Here is a 19,329-nt window from a genome sequence, read left to right on the forward strand (position 1 = left end):
AATCAACCGCAGGAGAGACCGTAGGACTTAGTTCCTCCCTCGAAGGATGTTTGGAGGGGGTAGCTAAGCCTTCAGCTACAACAGGAGCAGGGGTTTGAACACTCTCCTTGGAAGCCTCTGCCACAACAGCCTCGACAATAGACAGAGGGTCAACCTCTGCTACCGCCGGTGACTGTTTGACAGCTGCTCCCAACCTGATCATGTCAAACAGGGGTTCCTTGGAGGGCAAACCCTGAAGCCACAAGGAAGCCCAAAGCTGCAAAAGATCATCATTATTAACATCAGGAGAAATAATTAAATCCTCCCCCGGGGGAGGAGGAGGAGCTGCCTCGCTATGGGAGGCAACTCGCTCTCCCAAACCCCGAGATCGGACAACAGTACGGCCTACGCTACCACTCGACGGCCTCTCGCGAGAAGCCGACCGAGTGGGAGCTTCGGAGGAGGTTTGGGCTACGGAAGAAGAGTCCTTAGGATTTTCCTTCTTCAAAGAAACCTTTGAAGGAGAAATATCCCGTTTGGACTTCTTCTTCCGGCGCCGGGAAAACCTCTCCCACTGGGAAGTAGGCCATTCCCTACATTCAATACATACGTTATCACTCTCACACTGTTGACCCCTACAATAAGGGCATAAGGTGTGTGGATCCGTGTCGATTGACGACATGAAGGTCCCACAAGGGCGGTCAGGTAACCCAGGGGACTTCCGCGTTGTGGAGGCCAACTTCACAACACTCTAGAAAAGAAAAGCAAAAGCAATGATTAAATGGCTGTCGTGTAGGCGAGGGTGACAGCGGACACGTCCAACTAGCACCCGAGCCGTCAGGAAAGTGAGCTTACAACACAGGTGTGTGAGGGGGGAGGGTAGCTAACTACCCTCCCTAACCCCCGCTAACTAGCGGTGGGGTAGTAAACCCTCGTTAAATTTTAATGGCTCGTCCTTTCAGCTACGCCGAAAGTAATTACCCACTTTAAATAGCGTGGTTTGTATTCCAGTTACGGAACAAAATGGAGTTTTTATGATAAAACAAAGTTTTATGAATACTTACCTGGCAGTTATATATATATAGCTGAGTCTCCGACTGCGGCAGAATTTAATCGAAAATCGCGGCAACCGCCTTGTGGTGGTTGTGTGGTTAGATGGTTAACAACCCTTACAGGGTGGTAATTGGAATCATTCCCGTTTTCTGTTCCTCAGATTATCTTTGCCCGACCTGTCTCCTGAGGGGAGGTGGGTGGGCTTTAAAATATATATATAACTGCCAGGTAAGTATTCATAAAACTTTGTTTTATCATAAAAAATGTTATTTTCATTAGTAAAATAAATTTTTGAATATACTTACCCGATAATCATGTAGCTGTCAACTCTGTTGCCGACAGAAATCTACGGTAGGGATACGCCAGCGATCGCTATACAGGTGGGGGTGAACACCACAGCGCCATCTGTGGTCAGGTACTCTAGTACTTCTTGTCAACACCACCTCAATTTTTTCCTCGGTCCACTGGTTCTCTATGGGGAGGAAGGGTGGGTCAATTAAATCATGATTATCGGGTAAGTATATTCAAAAATTTATTTTACTAATGAAAATAACATTTTTCAATATTAATCTTACCCGATAATCATGTAGCTGATTCACACCCAGGGTGGTGGGTGGAGACCAGCATACATGTTAACACAGAAGCTAAGTATCCCGTATTTTATTTTATTAGTTATTCAAAAATAACATAAAATAAATAAGTACCTGGTAAGGAAGACGACTTGAACCATTACTCTGCCTTTATTAAGTACGTCTTTCTTACTGAGCGTAGCGGTCCTCTTAGGATGCTGAACGACTCTTAGGTGCTGAAGTATAAAGGGCTGCAACCCATACTAAAGGACCTCATCACAACCTTTAACCTCGGCGCTTCTCAAGAAAGAATTGACCACCCGCCAAATCAACAAGGATGTGGAAGGCTTCTTAGCCAACCGTACAACCCAAAAAAGTATTCAAGAGAAAGGTTAAAAAGGTTATGGGATTATGGGAATGTAGTGGCTGAGCCCCCGCCTACTACTGCATTCGTTGCTACGAATGGTCCCAGGATGTAGCAGTTCTCGTAAAGAGACTGGACATCTTTGAGATAGAATGATGCGAACACTGACTTGCTTCTCCAATAGGTTGCATCCATAACACTCTGCAGAGAACGGTTCTGTTTGAGGGCCACTGAAGTAGCCACAGCTCTCACTTCATGTGTCCCTACCTTCAGCAAAGCAAGGTCTTCTTCCTTCAGATGAGAATGTGCTTCCCTAATCAGGAGCCTGAATAGGTAAGAAACTGAGTTCTTAGACCTTGGAAGAGAAGGCTTCTTGATAGCCCACCATAAGGCTTCTGATTGTCCTCGTAAAGGTTATGACCTTTTTAGATAGTACCTAAGAGTTCTAACTGGGCAAAGTACTCTCTCCAGTTCGTCCCCCACCAAGTTGGACAGGCTTGGGATCTCGAACGACTAGGCCAAGGACGTGAAGGAAGCTCGTTTTAGCAAAAAACCGAGCTGCAAGGAACATGTAGCCGTTTCAGATGTGAAAACTATGTTCCTGCTGAAGGCGTGGATCTCACTTACTCTTTTAGCTGTTGTCAAGCACACGAGGAAAAGAGTTTTTAATGTGAAGTCCTTAAAAGAGGCTGATTGGAGAGGTTCAAATCTTGATGACATAAGGAACCTTAGGACCACGTCTAGATTCCAGCCTGGAGTGGACAACCGACGTTCCTTTGAGGTCTTAAAAGACCTAAGGAGGTCCTGTAGATCTTTGTTGGTGGAAAGATCCAAGCCTCTGTGGCGGAAGACCGCTGCCAACATACTTCTGTAACCCTTAATCGTAGGAGCTGAAAGGGATCTTACGTTCCTCAGATGTAACAGGAAGTCAGCAATCTGGGTTACAGTGGTACTGGATGAGGAAACTGCATTGGCTTTGTACCAGCTTCGGAAGACTTCCCCTTTAGACTGATAGACTCTGAGAGTGGATGTCCTCCTTGCTCTGGCAATCGCTCTGGCTGCCTCCTTCGAAAAGCCCCTAGCTCTTGAGAGTCTTTCGAAAGTCTGAAGGCAGTCAGACGAAGAGCGTGGAGGTTTGGATGTACCTTCTTTACGTGAGGTAGACGTAGAAGGTCCACTCCTAGAGGAAGAGTCCTGGGAATGTCGACCAGCCATTGCAGTACCTCTATGAACCATTCTCTCGCGGGCCAGAGCGGAGCCAACCAACGTCAGCCGTGTCCCTTTGCGAGAGGCGAACTTCTGAAGTACCCTGTTGACAATCTTGAACGGCGGGAATGCATACAGGTCGAGATGGGACCAATCCAGCAGAAAAGCATCCACGTGAACTGCTGCTGGGTCTGGAATCGGAGAACAATACAACGGGAGCCTCTAGGTTATCGAGGTAGCGAACAGATCTATGGTTGGCTGACCCCACAGGGCCCAAAGTCTGCTGCAAACATTCTTGTGAAGGGTCCACTCTGTGGGGATGACCTGACCCTTCCGGCTAAGGCGATCTGCCATGACATTCATATCGCCCTGAATGAACCTCGTTACCAGCGTGAGCTTTCGATCTTTTAACCAGAAGAGGAGGTCCCTTGCGATCTAGAACAACTTCCACGAATGAGTCCCTCCCTGCTTGGAGATGTAAGCCAAGGCTGTGGTGTTGTCAGAGTCCACCTCCACCACCTTGTTAAGCTGGAGGGACTTGAAGTTTATCAAGGTCAGATGAACCGCCAACAGCTCCTTGCAATAGATGTGAAGTGTCCTTAGCTCCTGATTCCATGTTCCCGAGCATTCCTGTCCGTCCAAAGTCGCACCCCAGCCCGTGTCTGATGCGTCAGAGAAGAGACGGCGGTCGGGTTTCTGAACAGCCAAAGGTAGACTTCCTTGAGAAGAAAGCTGTTCTTTCACCACGTGAGAGTAGACCTCCTCTCTTCGGAAACAGGAACTGAGATCGTCTCTAGCGTCATGTCCTTTATCCAGTGAGCCGCTAGATGATACTGAAGGGGGGGAGGTGGGGTCTCCCTAACTCGATGAACAGTGCCAGCGATGAAAGTGTCCCTGTTAGACTCATCCACTACCTGACTGAGCATCGGTTCCTTCTCAGCATGCTCTGGATGCAATCTAGGGCTTAGTATATCTTTGGGGTCGACGGAAAAGCCCGAAAAGCTCGACTCTGAAGATCCATACCCAGGTAGACAATGGTCTGGGATGGGACGAGCTGGGACTCCTCAAAATTGACCAGGAGGCCCAGTTCCTTGGTCAGATCCATAGTCCATCTGAGAATCTCCAGACAGCGACGACTTGTGGGAGCTCTTAAAAGCTAGTCGTCTGACGGAGCCGGACACAAGATCATGGTATTGCTGCACAGTCTGTGAACTGTCAACCATGGGGAAGCGAGGAAGTACAGTGACAACCCGAAGCTGTCTAGACTGTCTGGGTCGTACAGACAACTCCTTATCGGGTTGCTGAGGTTGCCGCACTGCGTCACAACAAGACACTTCTGCTGGTTGTTGAACGTCTTCCCAGTGACACACTGACTCCGTAAACAAAAAATCCTCTAACAAGGACTAAGCTTAGACTGCATGTCTTGCAACACAGCTCAAGGTCTATGGGAGCAGGTGTGGTAACAGACGGGGTTAGCGACTGAAGTGGAACCATTACCCTCCCTGGAAGCATGCTATGCTTAAATAAAAGTCCATAGGAGGCTAAGCAGCTAAAGGCTCCTCTCCAAATGACAGAGTCCTCAAGGGAAAATCAGAAGGAGGGAGAATAGCACTTTCTCATCTACAGGAACCATATCTGAGAAAAGCTAAGTTCTCTCAGTGAGGGTTTCACTGGTGCAAAAACAGCAGACTAGAAGGCAACGTTATGAAACTGCTTGACAGTCTAGTGAGTTGGCAACAACCAAAGATGTGTGACTGAGAAGCATGCGGTAAGGTATGCAGAGCATGCTGTATGTAGAGCATGCTGTAAGGTAAGCAGAGCATGTTGCATGGCGTGCGGCTTATGCTGCATGGGATGAGGCTCATGCTGCATGGGATGAGGCTCATGCTGCATGGTATGAGACTCATGCTGCATGGGATGAGGCTCATGCTGCATGGTATGAGACTCATGCTGCATGGGATGAGGCTCAAGCTGCAAGGGATGAGGCTTATGCCGCATGCGTTGAGGAGGATGCCGCATAGTATGAGGCTCCTGCCTCATGGGTTGAGGCGGTTGTCGCATAGCATGAGGCTTTTGCCTCATGGTTTGAGGAGGATGCCGCATAGCATGAGGCTCCTCATAAGCATGAGGCTGCCTGATGGGTAGAGGAGGATTTTTAAAGAAATCTGAACCTGACACTAATCTAGCTGTCCGAGGATTTACCTGGTGAGACATCAGTCTCTGTACCAGCGAGTTTTACCAGATTTCCCCGGGCCACCACGTGACACAATTGGTAGTAATTCATTCAAATTACCCCTAATGAGTCAATATGGATAAATATCAACACAACAACGTGTTCAAAAAATAGAAATAAATTTCTACCTCATACTTGGGATCGAACGCTAGCCCCTTCTAATGAAAGGCCAGGTCGAAACCAACCATGCCACGAGAGCCCATTCAAGAGTTGAGGTTCTTGCCTTAAGAGTGGAGGTGGCTGCCGCAAGAGTTGAGGTTGCTGCCTCAAGGATGGTGGAGGTGGCTGCCGCAAGAGTTGAGGTTGCTGCCTCAAGGATGGTGGAGGTGGCTGCTGCAAGGGTTGAGGTTGCTGCATAGCGCTGGTATCTGGCAACTCCCAGTGCGGCAGCTCACATGTGGAGGTAGGTTGAGGAACCTCAACCTCATACGTCTGGCAGGGTGGACTGCGCAGAGGTGGAGTTGAGGTTGCTGCCTCGAGGATGGTGGAGGTTGTCGCACCGCAAGAGGTAGCTGCCTCGAGGATGGTTGTAATGCAAGATACTCCTGCCTCAAGGGTAGAGGAGGTTGTAAGGCATAAGGCTCCTGCCCCCATTGTTGAGGAGGTTGCTGCGTGGTAAGAGGCTCCTGCCTCAAGGAAAGTGGAGGTTGCTGCACAGCGCTGGTATCTGGCAACTCCCAACGCGGCAGCTCACGCATGGAGGTAGCTTGAGGAACCTCAACCTCATACGTCTGGCAGATTGTACTGCGCAGAGGAGGAGGAGCGCTCGCAGGAGGAGGTGTATTAACCTTCTCTGCCTGAAACTCCCGCATCAACACCGCAAGCTGCGACTGCATTGTCAGCAGCATAGACCACTAGAGTTAGAGAAAGACAACAACAAACGGAGCTACTGTCCGTTGAAACTGAGGGTCTAAAACAGCTGGTGCGGCAACAGACGGAGTTACTGTCTGTTGCGATACCACCGTGCCTCTCTGGGAGGTGTGCAGTTGTCGTACTGCAGCAAGTCCGAACTGACTCAGTGCTAATGGCACCACCTAGGAGTTGGACTTGCGCGGAAGGGACCGACTTGCACTTAAAAGCTGCAAGATTTGGTCCATGGTTTCTGCGAGAAACCTCTTCCGCAGACGAGGAATAAATGGGCTCTCTCGTCTTTGTGTGGGTGGGGTGATCACGTCGGCTACGTGAGTTGGTTACACCCGAAACCACGGAGGGAAACGTCTGTTCGTCGATCAAGGCCTGCTGAACCCATAAGTCCTTCGACATTACTTCTCCCCTGGGCTTGGGAGCTTGTAAGAGGTCCCAGACTAGGCGAACAACTGGCACGAACAGACGAACCCTCGAACGCAACACTGTAACACTTTGCGTGTATCACTTTATCACTTTTGATTTTCTGTTTGCACTTATTTCACTGAACTCGAAACTTTAAGTGGTTTGTACCTGAAACACGCAATTCTATTCTTCATTAAAAGTTAGTAATTGCGAAAACAGTATTACAATGTAACAGAAAAACATAATGAAAGATAAATAATTCAGTGGCTGGAAAAGAGATTAAACACTAGATCAAATAAACTACGTTTAAAATCTCTCACCGCATAAAGTCTGAGAACAAGAATAAAACTCTAGAAACGTTTACCTTCTTCCCCTAAAGAGACTAGGGAGAAGAGCAAAAACGATAACAACGTTACCCGCTTGAACGAAACGTTTATCCTCCTCTCTCTCCCTCCGTCTCTATCTCTCTCTCTCTCTCTTGACTTAGCACCTGAGAGAAGAGCCCAATTATATATATCGTTAAAACATATTATTGTTAAAGGAAAAAAACTGAAAGGTTTCCCAAATAAAAATTTCCTTTATTAGAATAGAACCATTTAAGCTAAGAAAGAATGAACAAAACGCTAGAATCGGTTTACTCTTACTGCAACGTGACACCGTGATAGACTCTCTCTCTATCGTAACGATAGAGCGCAAGTTGAACGTTCTGAACGTCAACAACTGCAGAGACAAAACAAAACGTTAGTTCAACTTTGAAAACAGTACAAGACTATCAAAGAAATTCTTTCAAAAACATTAAAATGGCATAATATGTTAACAGGTAAAAACGAAATGACGGGCTCAAAGTTAATTAACTTCGGTTCCAAGAAAAGACCGCCTACTATTAGGAAAGGTCGAATATAAACAAATATAAAAATTAATTTTAATAAGTTTATAATAAAAGGAAGTTAATCAAAGAGGCCTATAAAAGGCGGAGAGATATAAAATAAATCTATAACTTTGTTAAGCAAAATTAAGAGAGTCTATACTCTCTTCGACACCAACACTTCCGTCTAAGGGAAGGGTCGGCCATTTAAAAGTGAAAGAGAGTTCATACTCTCTTCGTACCAAAATTAAATCCAAAATTAAATCCAATTAATTCCAAAAGCTAGCTAAGCTAATGATAAAACTTCCTGAATAGCGAAAGCTAAACTCTAGAGCAAATACATCACCAAATCGTGAGCAAAAACTCCAGAATCAACAGCGTATCCATGTAGGTCTAGCCGGAGGCACGACAGAGGAAAAATTGAGGTGGTGTTGACAAGAAGTACTAGAGTACCTGACCACAGATGGCGCTGTGGTGTTCACCCCCACCTGTATAGCGATCGCTGGCGTATCCCTACCGTAGATTTCTGTCGGCAACAGAGTTGACAGCTACATGATTATCGGGTAAGATTAATATTGAAAACTCAATTTTTATGAATAGTACTTACCTGGCAGTTATATATATATAGCTGATTCACACATTTGGAGGAGGGAAACAGACAGAAATACATAGTTGGGGAAACAACAAAAAAGTTGTAGAAGAACAAACACCTTGATTCCTTACCTACTAAGGTAGCTGACTTCAAAGGTAACTGCCTCTAGAGTCGCTTTCCCTTAGGAGTGTTCAGCCAGGAGTAGACCTGCTACGCTGCAAACAACTCAATCGAGTCTGTCAAAGGGGTAGGACCAACAACTTGACTAGACTTCAGAAACTACCTTCCCATATAATAAAAACCTGCAACCTTACTAAAGCTAACCACCTAACCTTGTAGAAATAGATATAAACTATCTATCTGGACTGAGGGAACCGTACCACAAGACGAGGACCTCAGACAACCATAAAAAACACAAACCCATATACAAGAACATAAACTAAGGTTGAGTGGGGGTAGTAACTCCTTTGCCTAATACAGAAGCCACAGCTACGTATGGGCCCAAGGTATAACACTTGTCATAGTCCACTCTTACCTCTCTGAGGTAATGAGAAGCGAAGACAGAGTTGCTCCTCCAGAACGTTGCGTCCATGATCTGCCTAACTGACATATTTTTCCGGTATGCCAGTGAAGCAGCAATGGCCCTTACTTCGTGAGCCCGTACTTTTAACAGGGCGAAGTTTTCTTCCTCACAAAAGAAGTGGGCTTCCCTAATAGTTTCCCTCAGGAAAAAGGACAAAGTGTTCTTTGACAGGGGTTTTTGAGGATCCTTCACCGAACACCATAAGGAGTTGGAAGCACCCCTCACGTTCTTAGTGTGGGCCAAATAAGCCTTGAGAGCCCTAACCGGGCAGAAGAGGCTTTCCTTTTCCTGACCCACTAGATTCGTGAGGTTAGGGACTTCAAAAGTCCTAGGCCAGGGTTTCGAAGGGTTCTCATTCTTGGCGAGAAAGTCGAACCTCAAGGCACAAACCGCTCCATTTAGGGTGAAGCCTACACACTTCTCGATTGCCTGGACCTCGCTGATCCTCCTGGCAGTCGCTAGAGTCAAAAGGAAGAGGGTCTTCTTAGTCACATTTCGCAGAGAGGCTTGCGAGATAGGCTCAAACTTCCTGGAGCACAAAAACTTAAGCACCACATCCAGGTTCCAAGAAGGGGGTCTAAGTGCACCTGCTTCGTTGTCTCAAAAGACCTAATGAGGTCCTGCAAGTCCTTATTCAGAGATAACTCTAAGCCTCTATGCCTAAAGACGGTTGAGAGCATGCTCCTGTATCCTTTAATGGTAGATACAGCCAGCTTAGCATCCTGCCTGAGGTACAAAAGAAAGTCTGCAATCTGGCTTAGAGAGGTAGAGGACGAGGAAACCTTGCGCCTCCTGCACCAAGCTCTAAAGGTCTCCCACTTTGACTGGTAGACTCTTTGTGAAGAGATCCTCCTTGCTCTGGCAATAGCTTTCGCCGCTTGTGCCGAAAAGCCTCGCGATCTAACGAGCTTCTCGGCAGTCTGAAGGCAGTCAGATTGAGAGCGAGGGGGTTTTGGTGAAATCTCTCGAAGTGGGGTTGTCTGAGAAGATCTGAACTTGCCGGGAGTCTTCTTGGAAAGTCCATCAGCAACCCTACCACTTCGGTGAACCATTCCCTCGCAGGGCAGAATGGAGCCACTAGGATCATTCGTCCCGAATCAAGGAGAGCGAATTTCCTGACAACCAGATTGATGATCTTGAACAGGGGAAAGGCATACATGTCCAGCCCCGTCCAATCCATCAAGAAGGCGTCCACTGCAACAGCTTCCTCGTCCGGGACTAGGGAGCAGTAGTTGGGGATCCTCTTGTTTAGACCGGAGGCGAAAAGGTCTATTACAGGTCTGCCCCACAACTTCCAGAGGCTCCGACAGACATGCGGGTTGAGAGTCCACTCTGTGGGAAGGACTTGTCCCCTTCTGCTGAGCATGTCTGCCCTGATGTTTCTCTGCCCTTGAACAAACCTTGTCAACAGCGGGGTCTCGTTCTCGTTCGCCCAAAGGAGAAGCTCTCTCGCAGTTGAGAACAGAGAGAGGGAGTGAGTTCCCCCTTGCTTCCTTATGTACGCGAGAGCTGTGGTGTTGTCGGAATTGATCTCCACAGTCTTTCCTGACACCGAGGTTTTGAAGGCCTTGAGCCCTAACAAAATGGCCATCAATTCCTTCCTGTTGATATGCCAACTGATCTGACTCCCTTCCCAAATACCTGAGACCTCTTTGTTCCCTAGTGTTGCTCCCCAGCCTGACTCGGACGCGTCTGAGAATAACACTAGGTCGGGGTTCTTCTTGAACAAGGAGATCCTTTTTCCCAACAGAGCTGGGTCCAGCCACCACATCAAAAGATCCTTGATCTTTGTCGGAATGGGAAAAGAAAAAGAGTCCTCCTGGATCTTTCTGTTCCAAACCTTTGCGAGGAAGTGTTGCAGAGGCCTTGGGTGCAGTCTCCCCAACGGGACAAACTGCTCCAGGGAGGATAGAGTTCCCAGCAGACTCATCCACTCCTTCGCTGAGCATTCCTGCTTCCTCAAAAAGTCTTTGACTTTGTCCAGGCACCTGGTCTGCCTCTCCTGGGAGGGAGAAGCCTGAAAAAGAACTGAATTCAGAACTATCCCCAAATAGAGAATAGTCTGATTCGGCTCGGTCTGAGACTTCCCCCAGTTGACGATGAGTCCCAGGTCCTGAGTCATTGTATAAGTCTTCATTAGGTCCTCCAGACATTCCTCTTTCGACTGTGACCGGATCAGCCAGTCGTCTAGATAGAAGGAGACCCTTATCCCCTCCTGGTGTAACCAGCCTGCCACATTCGCCATTAGTCTGGTGAAAACTTGGGGAGCTGTGCTGAGACCGAAGCAAAGTGCCCTGAATTGGAAGCACTTACCCTGGAACACAAACCTCAGATATCTCCTCGAAGACGGATGAATGGGGACGTGAAAATAAGCGTCCTGCAGGTCGAGAGAAACCATCCAGTCTCCTGGACGAACTGCAGCAAGCACTGACTGAGTCGTCTCCATGGAGAACTTTGTTTTCTCCACGAAGGCGTTCAGAGAGCTGACATCTAGGACTGGTCTCCATCCACCCGAGTTCTTGGGAACCAGAAACAGGCGATAGTAAAAGCCTGGGGAGGCGAGGTCTTGAACCGGCTCTATTGCTCCCTTGACCAACATCTGGTCGACTAGCTCCAGAAGAGCCTCTCGTTTCCCCGCGTTGGTGTACTGAGCCACTAAGGCTAGGGGAGTGTCTGAGAGAGGTGGTTTCTATAAAAAGGGGATCTTGTAACCTTCCTTGATGACTGAGAGGGACCAGGTGTCTGCCCCTCTCCTTTTCCAAGACTGCCAAAAACGAGACAGTCTTGCCCCTACTGGTGTCTGGAGGACTTCCATCTCATTTTTTGGACCGGGGCCTAAACGCACCCCTGCTGGTCCTTGGCCCTGACTCTTGTCTTCTCCCCCTAAAATCCGCTCTTGAGGAGATCCTGCCCGGAAAGGGCTGTTGAAACTTCTCTTCCTTCTTCAGAGGAGCAGGAGCAACAGGTAAGGTCTTCCTAGCCGACCGAGACAAAAGGTCCTGAGTAGCCTTCTGAGCCAGAGAAAGGGAGATATCTCTGACCAGAGCTTCAGGAAAAAGATGACGAGAAAAAGGCGCGTAAAGCAGCTCCGACTTCTGGGCAACAGTCACAGATCTAGAGGTGAAGGAGCACAAAAGGGCCCTCTTCTTTAAGACCCCTGCTGAGAAAAGGGAAGCCAATCCATTAGCTCCATCCCTTAGAGCTTTGTCCATGCAGGACGTGATACTCGTCAGGTCCTTCGTGTCCTCCAGGAGTTCAGACTTCCTGGCCAGAGTCCCGAGAGACCAGTCCAGGAAGCTGAAAACCTCAAAAACCCTGAAAATTCCCTTGACGAGGTGATCAAGCTCCGACATGGACCACATCACCTTGGCAGAGTTTAAAACATGCCTTCTTGCCGAGTCCACAAGAGCCGAGAAGTCACCCTGGGAGGAGGCAGGCACTCCTAACCCCAAAGGTTCCCCTGTCTCATACCACATACCGGCCTTGGAAGCGAGCCGAGACAGTGGAAAAGAAAAGGTGGTCTTGACAGCTTGTCTCCGTTCCTTCATCCAATCATCCACCTTAGCGAGAGCTTTCCTGGCCGAAATTGAAAGTTTCATTTTGATGAAGGCCGAAGACTTAGTAGCTTTCTTCCTGGAAAATTGAGACTGAGGAGAACGAGGGGCCGAAGGTTGAAATTCCTCCCCATAAAGTTCCAAAAGAGAGCGAGAAAGAACCTTATAATCACTAGAAGAGTCGGCAGGTTTTCCTTCCTCTTCCGAAATATCTTCGAGGTCCTGCTCAAGGATAACATCCTGAAGAGTCGGGCTGCCAGCAGTCTGACACCGAGAGCTGTTTGAACCCTGGCGCCGAGCGCCGCTAACATCCAGTTGGCGAGAAGCGGTATCGTCACGATGACGAGAAGCGGTATTGTCACGATGACGAGAAGCAGTATCATCACGATGACGAGAAAACGGAATCGTCTTGAAGATGCAGGCTGCCTTTGTCTTGAAAATGCAGACTACATTCATCCTGTTTCCTAAGAAACAAAGCAGTAACATCCTGGCGTTTCGAAAGAGAAACGGAATCGTCACGGCGCCGAGAACGAGAGACAGTATCGTCCTGGGGCCGGGAGAGGGGGGAAGGAAATTCCTGGCAGCGTGCCGATGAAGAGGGTGTGCGTTGTCGTACGGCCGACGAAGTGCGCAGAGGTTTCTTGTGAGATACTAAGATCTCTCTTAGAAGAAGATCTCTTAACAGGCAAAGAGACGTCCTTACGCCTGACGGACTGAGAAGGGTGGCTGAAAGCTTGAACTAACGATGAAAGTTGTTCCTGCATAACAACCATGAAAGCTTTAGCAACCTCCGCTAGCTCTCGCGGTGCCGAAGACGGCAGTTGTCGTACGGCTTGACTGGGAGCGCTGGCAGAAGAAGAAGGGAGCTTAGCAGGATTAACTGGGCTAAGGACTCTCTGTTTCGCCCTCTTAACAGGAACAACATCGAAATCGTCTTCCGAAGGATCAGGATCTCGGCTACTCGAACCGGGAGAGGGAGAGCGAGACTGCACATCCCGGTTCCACCCTCTCTTCATTGGTCTTAATTCGTAACGCCAATTACGTCTGGGAGAACGATCAGGCGAAGACACAAACGTATCCGACACGCCTTTTCTACGGCGGTCAAGAGCAGCCTGGGAGATCGCAACAGGACTGTCTGAGGCGACGACTGACCGAGGATAAGCACCTCTCACCCCCTTTCGGCTTTCGACGTACCTTCTCCCTTGGTCCTGGGAGCTTGGTAGAGGTCTAAACCTAGGGGTATGACAGATTCAATCAGTCGCCACCTCCACTGCACTTTCACAAGCACTAATTTCACTTACACCCTTACCTTTAAAAGCCTCCAATTGTGCTTTAATGGCCTCTAATTCAGCAGCTTATTTAGCATACCCAGGGTCATCCGTAGGTACAGATCCTGTAGAAGGGGCAGGAGTTACTACATTCGGGGAAGGAATAACTTCCAAAGAGGTTACAAGCAAAGGGTCAATAGATAAATCTAAGCTAGGCTCACTAGCAGACTTTGACTTTGATTTAGCTCTTCTAACTCTATCAACCTCAAATTTACGCACATAGCGCTTCATAGCTAACCAATTATCATCACTTAAAACCTCGCATTCCTTGCACCTATTATCTAGAGCACATTCAAACCCCCTGCAACCCATACAGATAGTGTGAGGGTCAACCGACACTTTCGGCAACCTCACCTTGCAAATATCATTCGCACAAATACGAAAATGAATTTTTTCACTCATGATAAGAAAGGAAAAAAGACAAAAAAAAAAAAAACAAACAAGATTGCCAAATCCCAACACAGTGTACTTCACCAAAAACGAAGTCCAAAAAGGCAATGAAGGGAAAGCGATTCTAAAAAACTCTAAATGGCGGACCAACGATGTTGTCGATCCGGCCGGCAGAGATAATCTGAGGAACAGAAAACGGGAATGATTCCAAGTACCACCCTGTAAGGGTTGTTAACCATCTAACCACACAACCACCACAAGGCGGTTGCCGCAATTTTCGATTAAATTCTGCCGCAGTCGGAGACTCAGCTATATATATATATAACTGCCAGGTAAGAACTATTCATAAAACCATTGTATATAGGGTAGAACATTACTGTTAGCATGGGCAGCTCAACATGGGAACCAGTCACTACGGCCCCAGTCACTTCGGCCCTAGTCACTACGGCCCTAGTCGCTACTGCCTGTCTCACCGTCAACCCTAGTCACTACGGCCTCGCAAGATGGTAACTTAAATATAAGAACTACAGTGGTACCTCTCTCTCTCTCTCTCTCTCTCTCTCTCTCTCTCTCTCTCTCTCTCTCTCTCTCTCTTCTTTGCTTTCTTTGTTTCTTAAGAAAGAGAGAGAGAGAGAGAGAGAGAGAGAGAGAGAGAGAGAGAGAGAGAGAGAGAGAGAGAGAGAGAGAGAGAGAGAGAGAGAGAGAGAGAATGTGCTCTCTCTCTCTCTCTCTCTCTCTCCATTATTATCTTATCTATTAGTGTTTATCTTCGAGAGAGAGAGAGAGAGAGAGAGAGAGAGAGAGAGAGAGAGAGAGAGAATAAAAGCGCACATAGATAACCACGCAAAATAATCAATAAAAAAACAAATACCAATCAATTCACAAAAAGAAAAAAAAACAATAACGCATATGGGAAACAGACAATAAACGAATAAACTAGCAAGTAGATATTAAAAAAAAGGATTAAGAAATATTGACTGGCTACTTATATGTTAGTACAACCTCTATTTAGAAATAGTTAAACTATCGGAGAATATATACTGTATGTATAAGCACCAAATATAGATTTTCCTTGAAGATTCCTTTGGTTATACCTATAACCAAAAGGCCACAGGGAAGAAGAAAAATCCAACTGGTAAAGTAACTTGGCGCTGTAGTGTGAGAAACAAGACGCTAACATGTCCTGCTACTGTCCTTCAGAATGGCTCGATTTTCACCGGAGGATCTCATCATCATGTTCACCAACGCCAACAAGGTGCTGTTTTTACGGTTGAAGTCATTGCTACTGCAAAGGCCTTAGCCAAAGAGAAGGTTAACATTTTTTCATCAGCTTCTTCTTTAGTGGATCGGGCTAAAACTGCCACAGAAGGGGATGATGCAGCCTGTTTAAATACAGTTATCATAGCACGGTCTCTGAATCGTCTTAGAGAGAGTGACAGACCTGATGAACCAGATAATTTGAACTTTTGAATTGGATGACAATTACTGTACACCCCAAAAGAGTTCCTTCAGAAGGATATTGCTATAACTGGTGGCCGACACTTAATAGTCGCTACTTCTGAACAACTTGATTTACTACAGGAATGTAAAGTAGAGAAATTGGTTTTAGATTTTAAAATTGCTGTATGGTCGGCTGTTAGGACATTACTCCCAATGATAAAATTGCAAGGATGCTCGTTCCATTGGAATCAAGCTATTTGGAGAAAAATCCAAGAAAAAGGACTGGCTGCACCATACATGAATCATCGCCCAACTAAGGATTTGATAAGGCAGCTCTTGGCACTTCCATTCCTCCCTGAGGAACACACAAAAACATTTGAACAGCTTGAGTTACGAGTGCCTCCTGGACCACTTAAAAATTTAATGGATTATATTAAAGAAACTTGGATCAGTGGATTCTGGGCACCAAGTGACTGGACTCTATGCGGCCAGAGTATCCATACCAACAATGATGTAGAGGGATACCACAGAAAGTTGAATGGTATGGCAGTCAGCTCTCATATTCCATTTTATGTTTTAGTACCATCATTGTACAAAGAAGCCAAAAATGTAACTGTAGAGGTCCGTCTTATCAAGCATGGTAAACACACACGTCGCCAGCGCCATCGGTTTAGAACAATGGAAGGCAAAATATTTGCCTTATGGAAACAGTATGAAGACCATGAAATTACCACCAATCACCTCTTGAAAGCATGTTCTAAGTTATGTACAAATGGACCTTCCAAATAAATGCTGTTTTACATATTATATCTTAAGTTTTAAACATACTATATATTAGATTTTAGATCATAAGTTTTAAATCTGAATATATGTATACTGTATATCAGATTCCCTTATTTGTGTAGCGCGACTACAATTTGTACACTTTGTATGAATCATACATTCTGGTTGTATTGCTATTTTTTAATGAAATATATTTTTCTTTCTATCAACATGTTTTACTGTTTAACCTTATAATGAAAAAATAATATATATATATATATATATATATATATATATATATATATATATATATATATATATATATATATATATATATATACACAGTATATATATATATATATATATATATATATATATATATATATATATATATATATATATATATATATATATATATATATATATATATACAGTATATATATATATATATATATATATATATATATATATATATATATATATATATATATATATATATATATATATATATATATATATATATATATATATATATATATATACACAGTATATATATATATATATATATATATATATATATATATATATATATATATATATACAGTATATATATATATATATATATATATATATATATATATATATATATATATATATATATATATGCATATATATATTCTTTTATTTTATATTAATGTAAGGTCACCAATGAATACCAATTTTCATTAAAAAAATACTCTTACTTATAACGGCCGAAGTGACAAGGGTGGTTGGTCTAAGTTGGCCGAAGTGACTAGGGGTGGGTGCCGTAGTTACTAGGGTCAGAGGCCGAAGTGACTAGGGGTGGGTGCCGTAGTTACTAGGGTCAGAGGCCGAAGTGACTAGGGGTGGGTGCCGTAGTTACTAGGGTCAGAGGCCGAAGTGACTAGGGGTGGGTGCCGTAGTTACTAGGGTCAGAGGCCGAAGTGACTAGGGGTGGGTGCCGTAGTTACTAGGGTCAGAGGCCGAAGTGACTAGGGGTGGGTGCCGTAGTTACTAGGGTCAGAGGCCGAAGTGACTAGGGGTGGGTGCCGTAGTTACTAGGGTCAGAGGCCGAAGTGACTGGGGCCGTACTGGTTGAGGGCCGTAGTGACTGGCAACCCTCAACATTACCGCTTGCCAGTACATACAGAGCTTGATGTTTTTATTTTTTTGCGAGCAAAGCGAGAACATTGCGAAGCAATAACCATTAGATTTAAAGTAAATCATTTTGAACAGAAAATATATGTTTTCCTGTAGTAAATAATGTGATTTCACCGAATTTGGTTTCATTTCAATTATAAATGTTAGTGAGTGTGTAGTGGGGAACAAAGTACTCGAACTGGTTGTTGTTTGATAGTGGTTAAAATGATGGTCAAATTCAGTTAAATCTCGTTATTTATTACAGGAAAACATACATTTTCAGTTCGAAATGTTCCCCCGTCCGTAAATATAATCTTAACCAGAAGGGGAACCCTACTCTCTACAGGACCTTCCATACATACATCCCAACTATTAATTTCTGATAAAAACTCTATTAAGGACCGTTCATAAAACATACACAAATCATGATCTCAGGTCAGGAACATAGCCTTGGGGCTTATTATATTAAAGACAAATTTTACCAAATTAAGAGATAGAAGTAGCAGTGGCAGCCTGGTCTAGATCTTAGTATTGGATAGAATCCCCATATAGCATTAACAATTTTGTCTACTTTAAAAAAAAAAAAAAAAAAAAAAGAATTATGAAAACGTTATTCAAATTTAGACTATTTACACAAATAAGGCTACACTTTGTAGAAGACACCAGAAGCTACAGTAAGACCAAAAGGCAGTAGCATTGCCGATTTAAATTACCAACTTACCAGGAAATTTAGTCGTTTTATTTGCTTTATGTTCTTCGTACTTCCTTTTCTTGAAATTCCTTATAGCATCACTGCTCAAATCACCAGTATTTAGTGTCATATTGGACCTCGTTTGCTAAACTTATCAATTAGTTCTAGTTAGTCTACTATTTACGTCCATGTGTTTGCTATTAGAACTTCCACCCAACAGGGATACAAAACAGGTCCGAGAAATTGTGGCAGTTCGTATTTCATTTCATGAGTCCTGGCAAGGTTATGTAGGCAGCATTTTTGGACAGTTTAATTTGGCATCAATAAACTATATATTTATTCTTAAATAGGCCTTGGTTAACATTATGTTTTAATATAACTTTTGTTAGCTAACAATTAGGTTTAAATGCCTTGGGCGAATAGTTCTGTTGATGGAAGGAAGACAAACCCTATTCCTAGTTAAAGCTGAAATTATCTTATAAAATTAAAAACACAAAGAATCTGTTGACTATATTGCGAAAGCAATGACCAAGACATCACACACACACAAAAAGTAATTTTGCGAAGCTTAAAGCTACTACTTTTAGACAGTTGTCCTGCACGGTAGATTTCAAGTAAAGTTGAGGTTGAGGTTGAGGTTCAGGTTCTTGGGTAAGGCATGGCCCTTTAAACGGCGCCTCCAAAGTTTATCTTCTTATACTGTTTTGTCTTTTCCTCCACGTCAGGTTAAATACTTCTTTTTTCTTTTCTATATTTGTATCACTAAATTAAAATAATCCTACCATTTTCTTTAGGTCTTCCTCGTATGGTTATAGCTCAATTACTTCATTCCTTTCTTTTCTATATTCCTGGCAAAACAAAAATTGTATGGAATCTTCCTCCTCATTTTCACAAAAATTACAGTTTACATTCCCCTCATTGTGTCTATTTACAATATTTAGTTTTAACGTATTAATTCTTGCTCTAAAAATATCACTGAAGCAAATGTATTATCATAAAGTAACTATTCTTTAATTTTTCTTCCACGTTCTATATATTTCTAAGCTCACTACTTTCTATTTCTTCTTTCCACTTTTCAGTATCCCACTTTCTGGTTTCCAATTTTATTTCTGCCTTGTTCATTCTTCTTATCTGTCTTATGCCCATACTTAATTCTTCTAAGTACTTTGCAGGTTGTTTCCACAATCTTCCTTCCTTTTCTTGAGTATCCAGGATAATTGTTTTCAGTATTTCCTTCTTCCCATTCAGGGTACGATTTAAGTACTGCACCTTACCATCCATCACCCTTGC

General features: G+C 44.5%; 1 protein-coding gene across 1 annotated transcript in view; it reads left to right on the plus strand.

Annotated features, from left to right (window-relative positions):
- The window catches only part of LOC137620446 (uncharacterized), a 52,460-nt gene extending 36,246 nt beyond the window's left edge, over window positions 1-16,214 (plus strand). The window contains 1 exon segment of the mRNA XM_068350606.1: window positions 15,064-16,214. Within this exon segment, the coding sequence (XP_068206707.1) occupies window positions 15,064-16,214 (1,151 nt within the window).
- Window positions 16,215-19,329: the final 3,115 nt, after the last annotated feature.

The sequence above is a fragment of the Palaemon carinicauda genome, chromosome 27, assembly GCF_036898095.1.
Source record: "Palaemon carinicauda isolate YSFRI2023 chromosome 27, ASM3689809v2, whole genome shotgun sequence".
Classification (NCBI taxonomy): domain Eukaryota; kingdom Metazoa; phylum Arthropoda; class Malacostraca; order Decapoda; family Palaemonidae; genus Palaemon; species Palaemon carinicauda.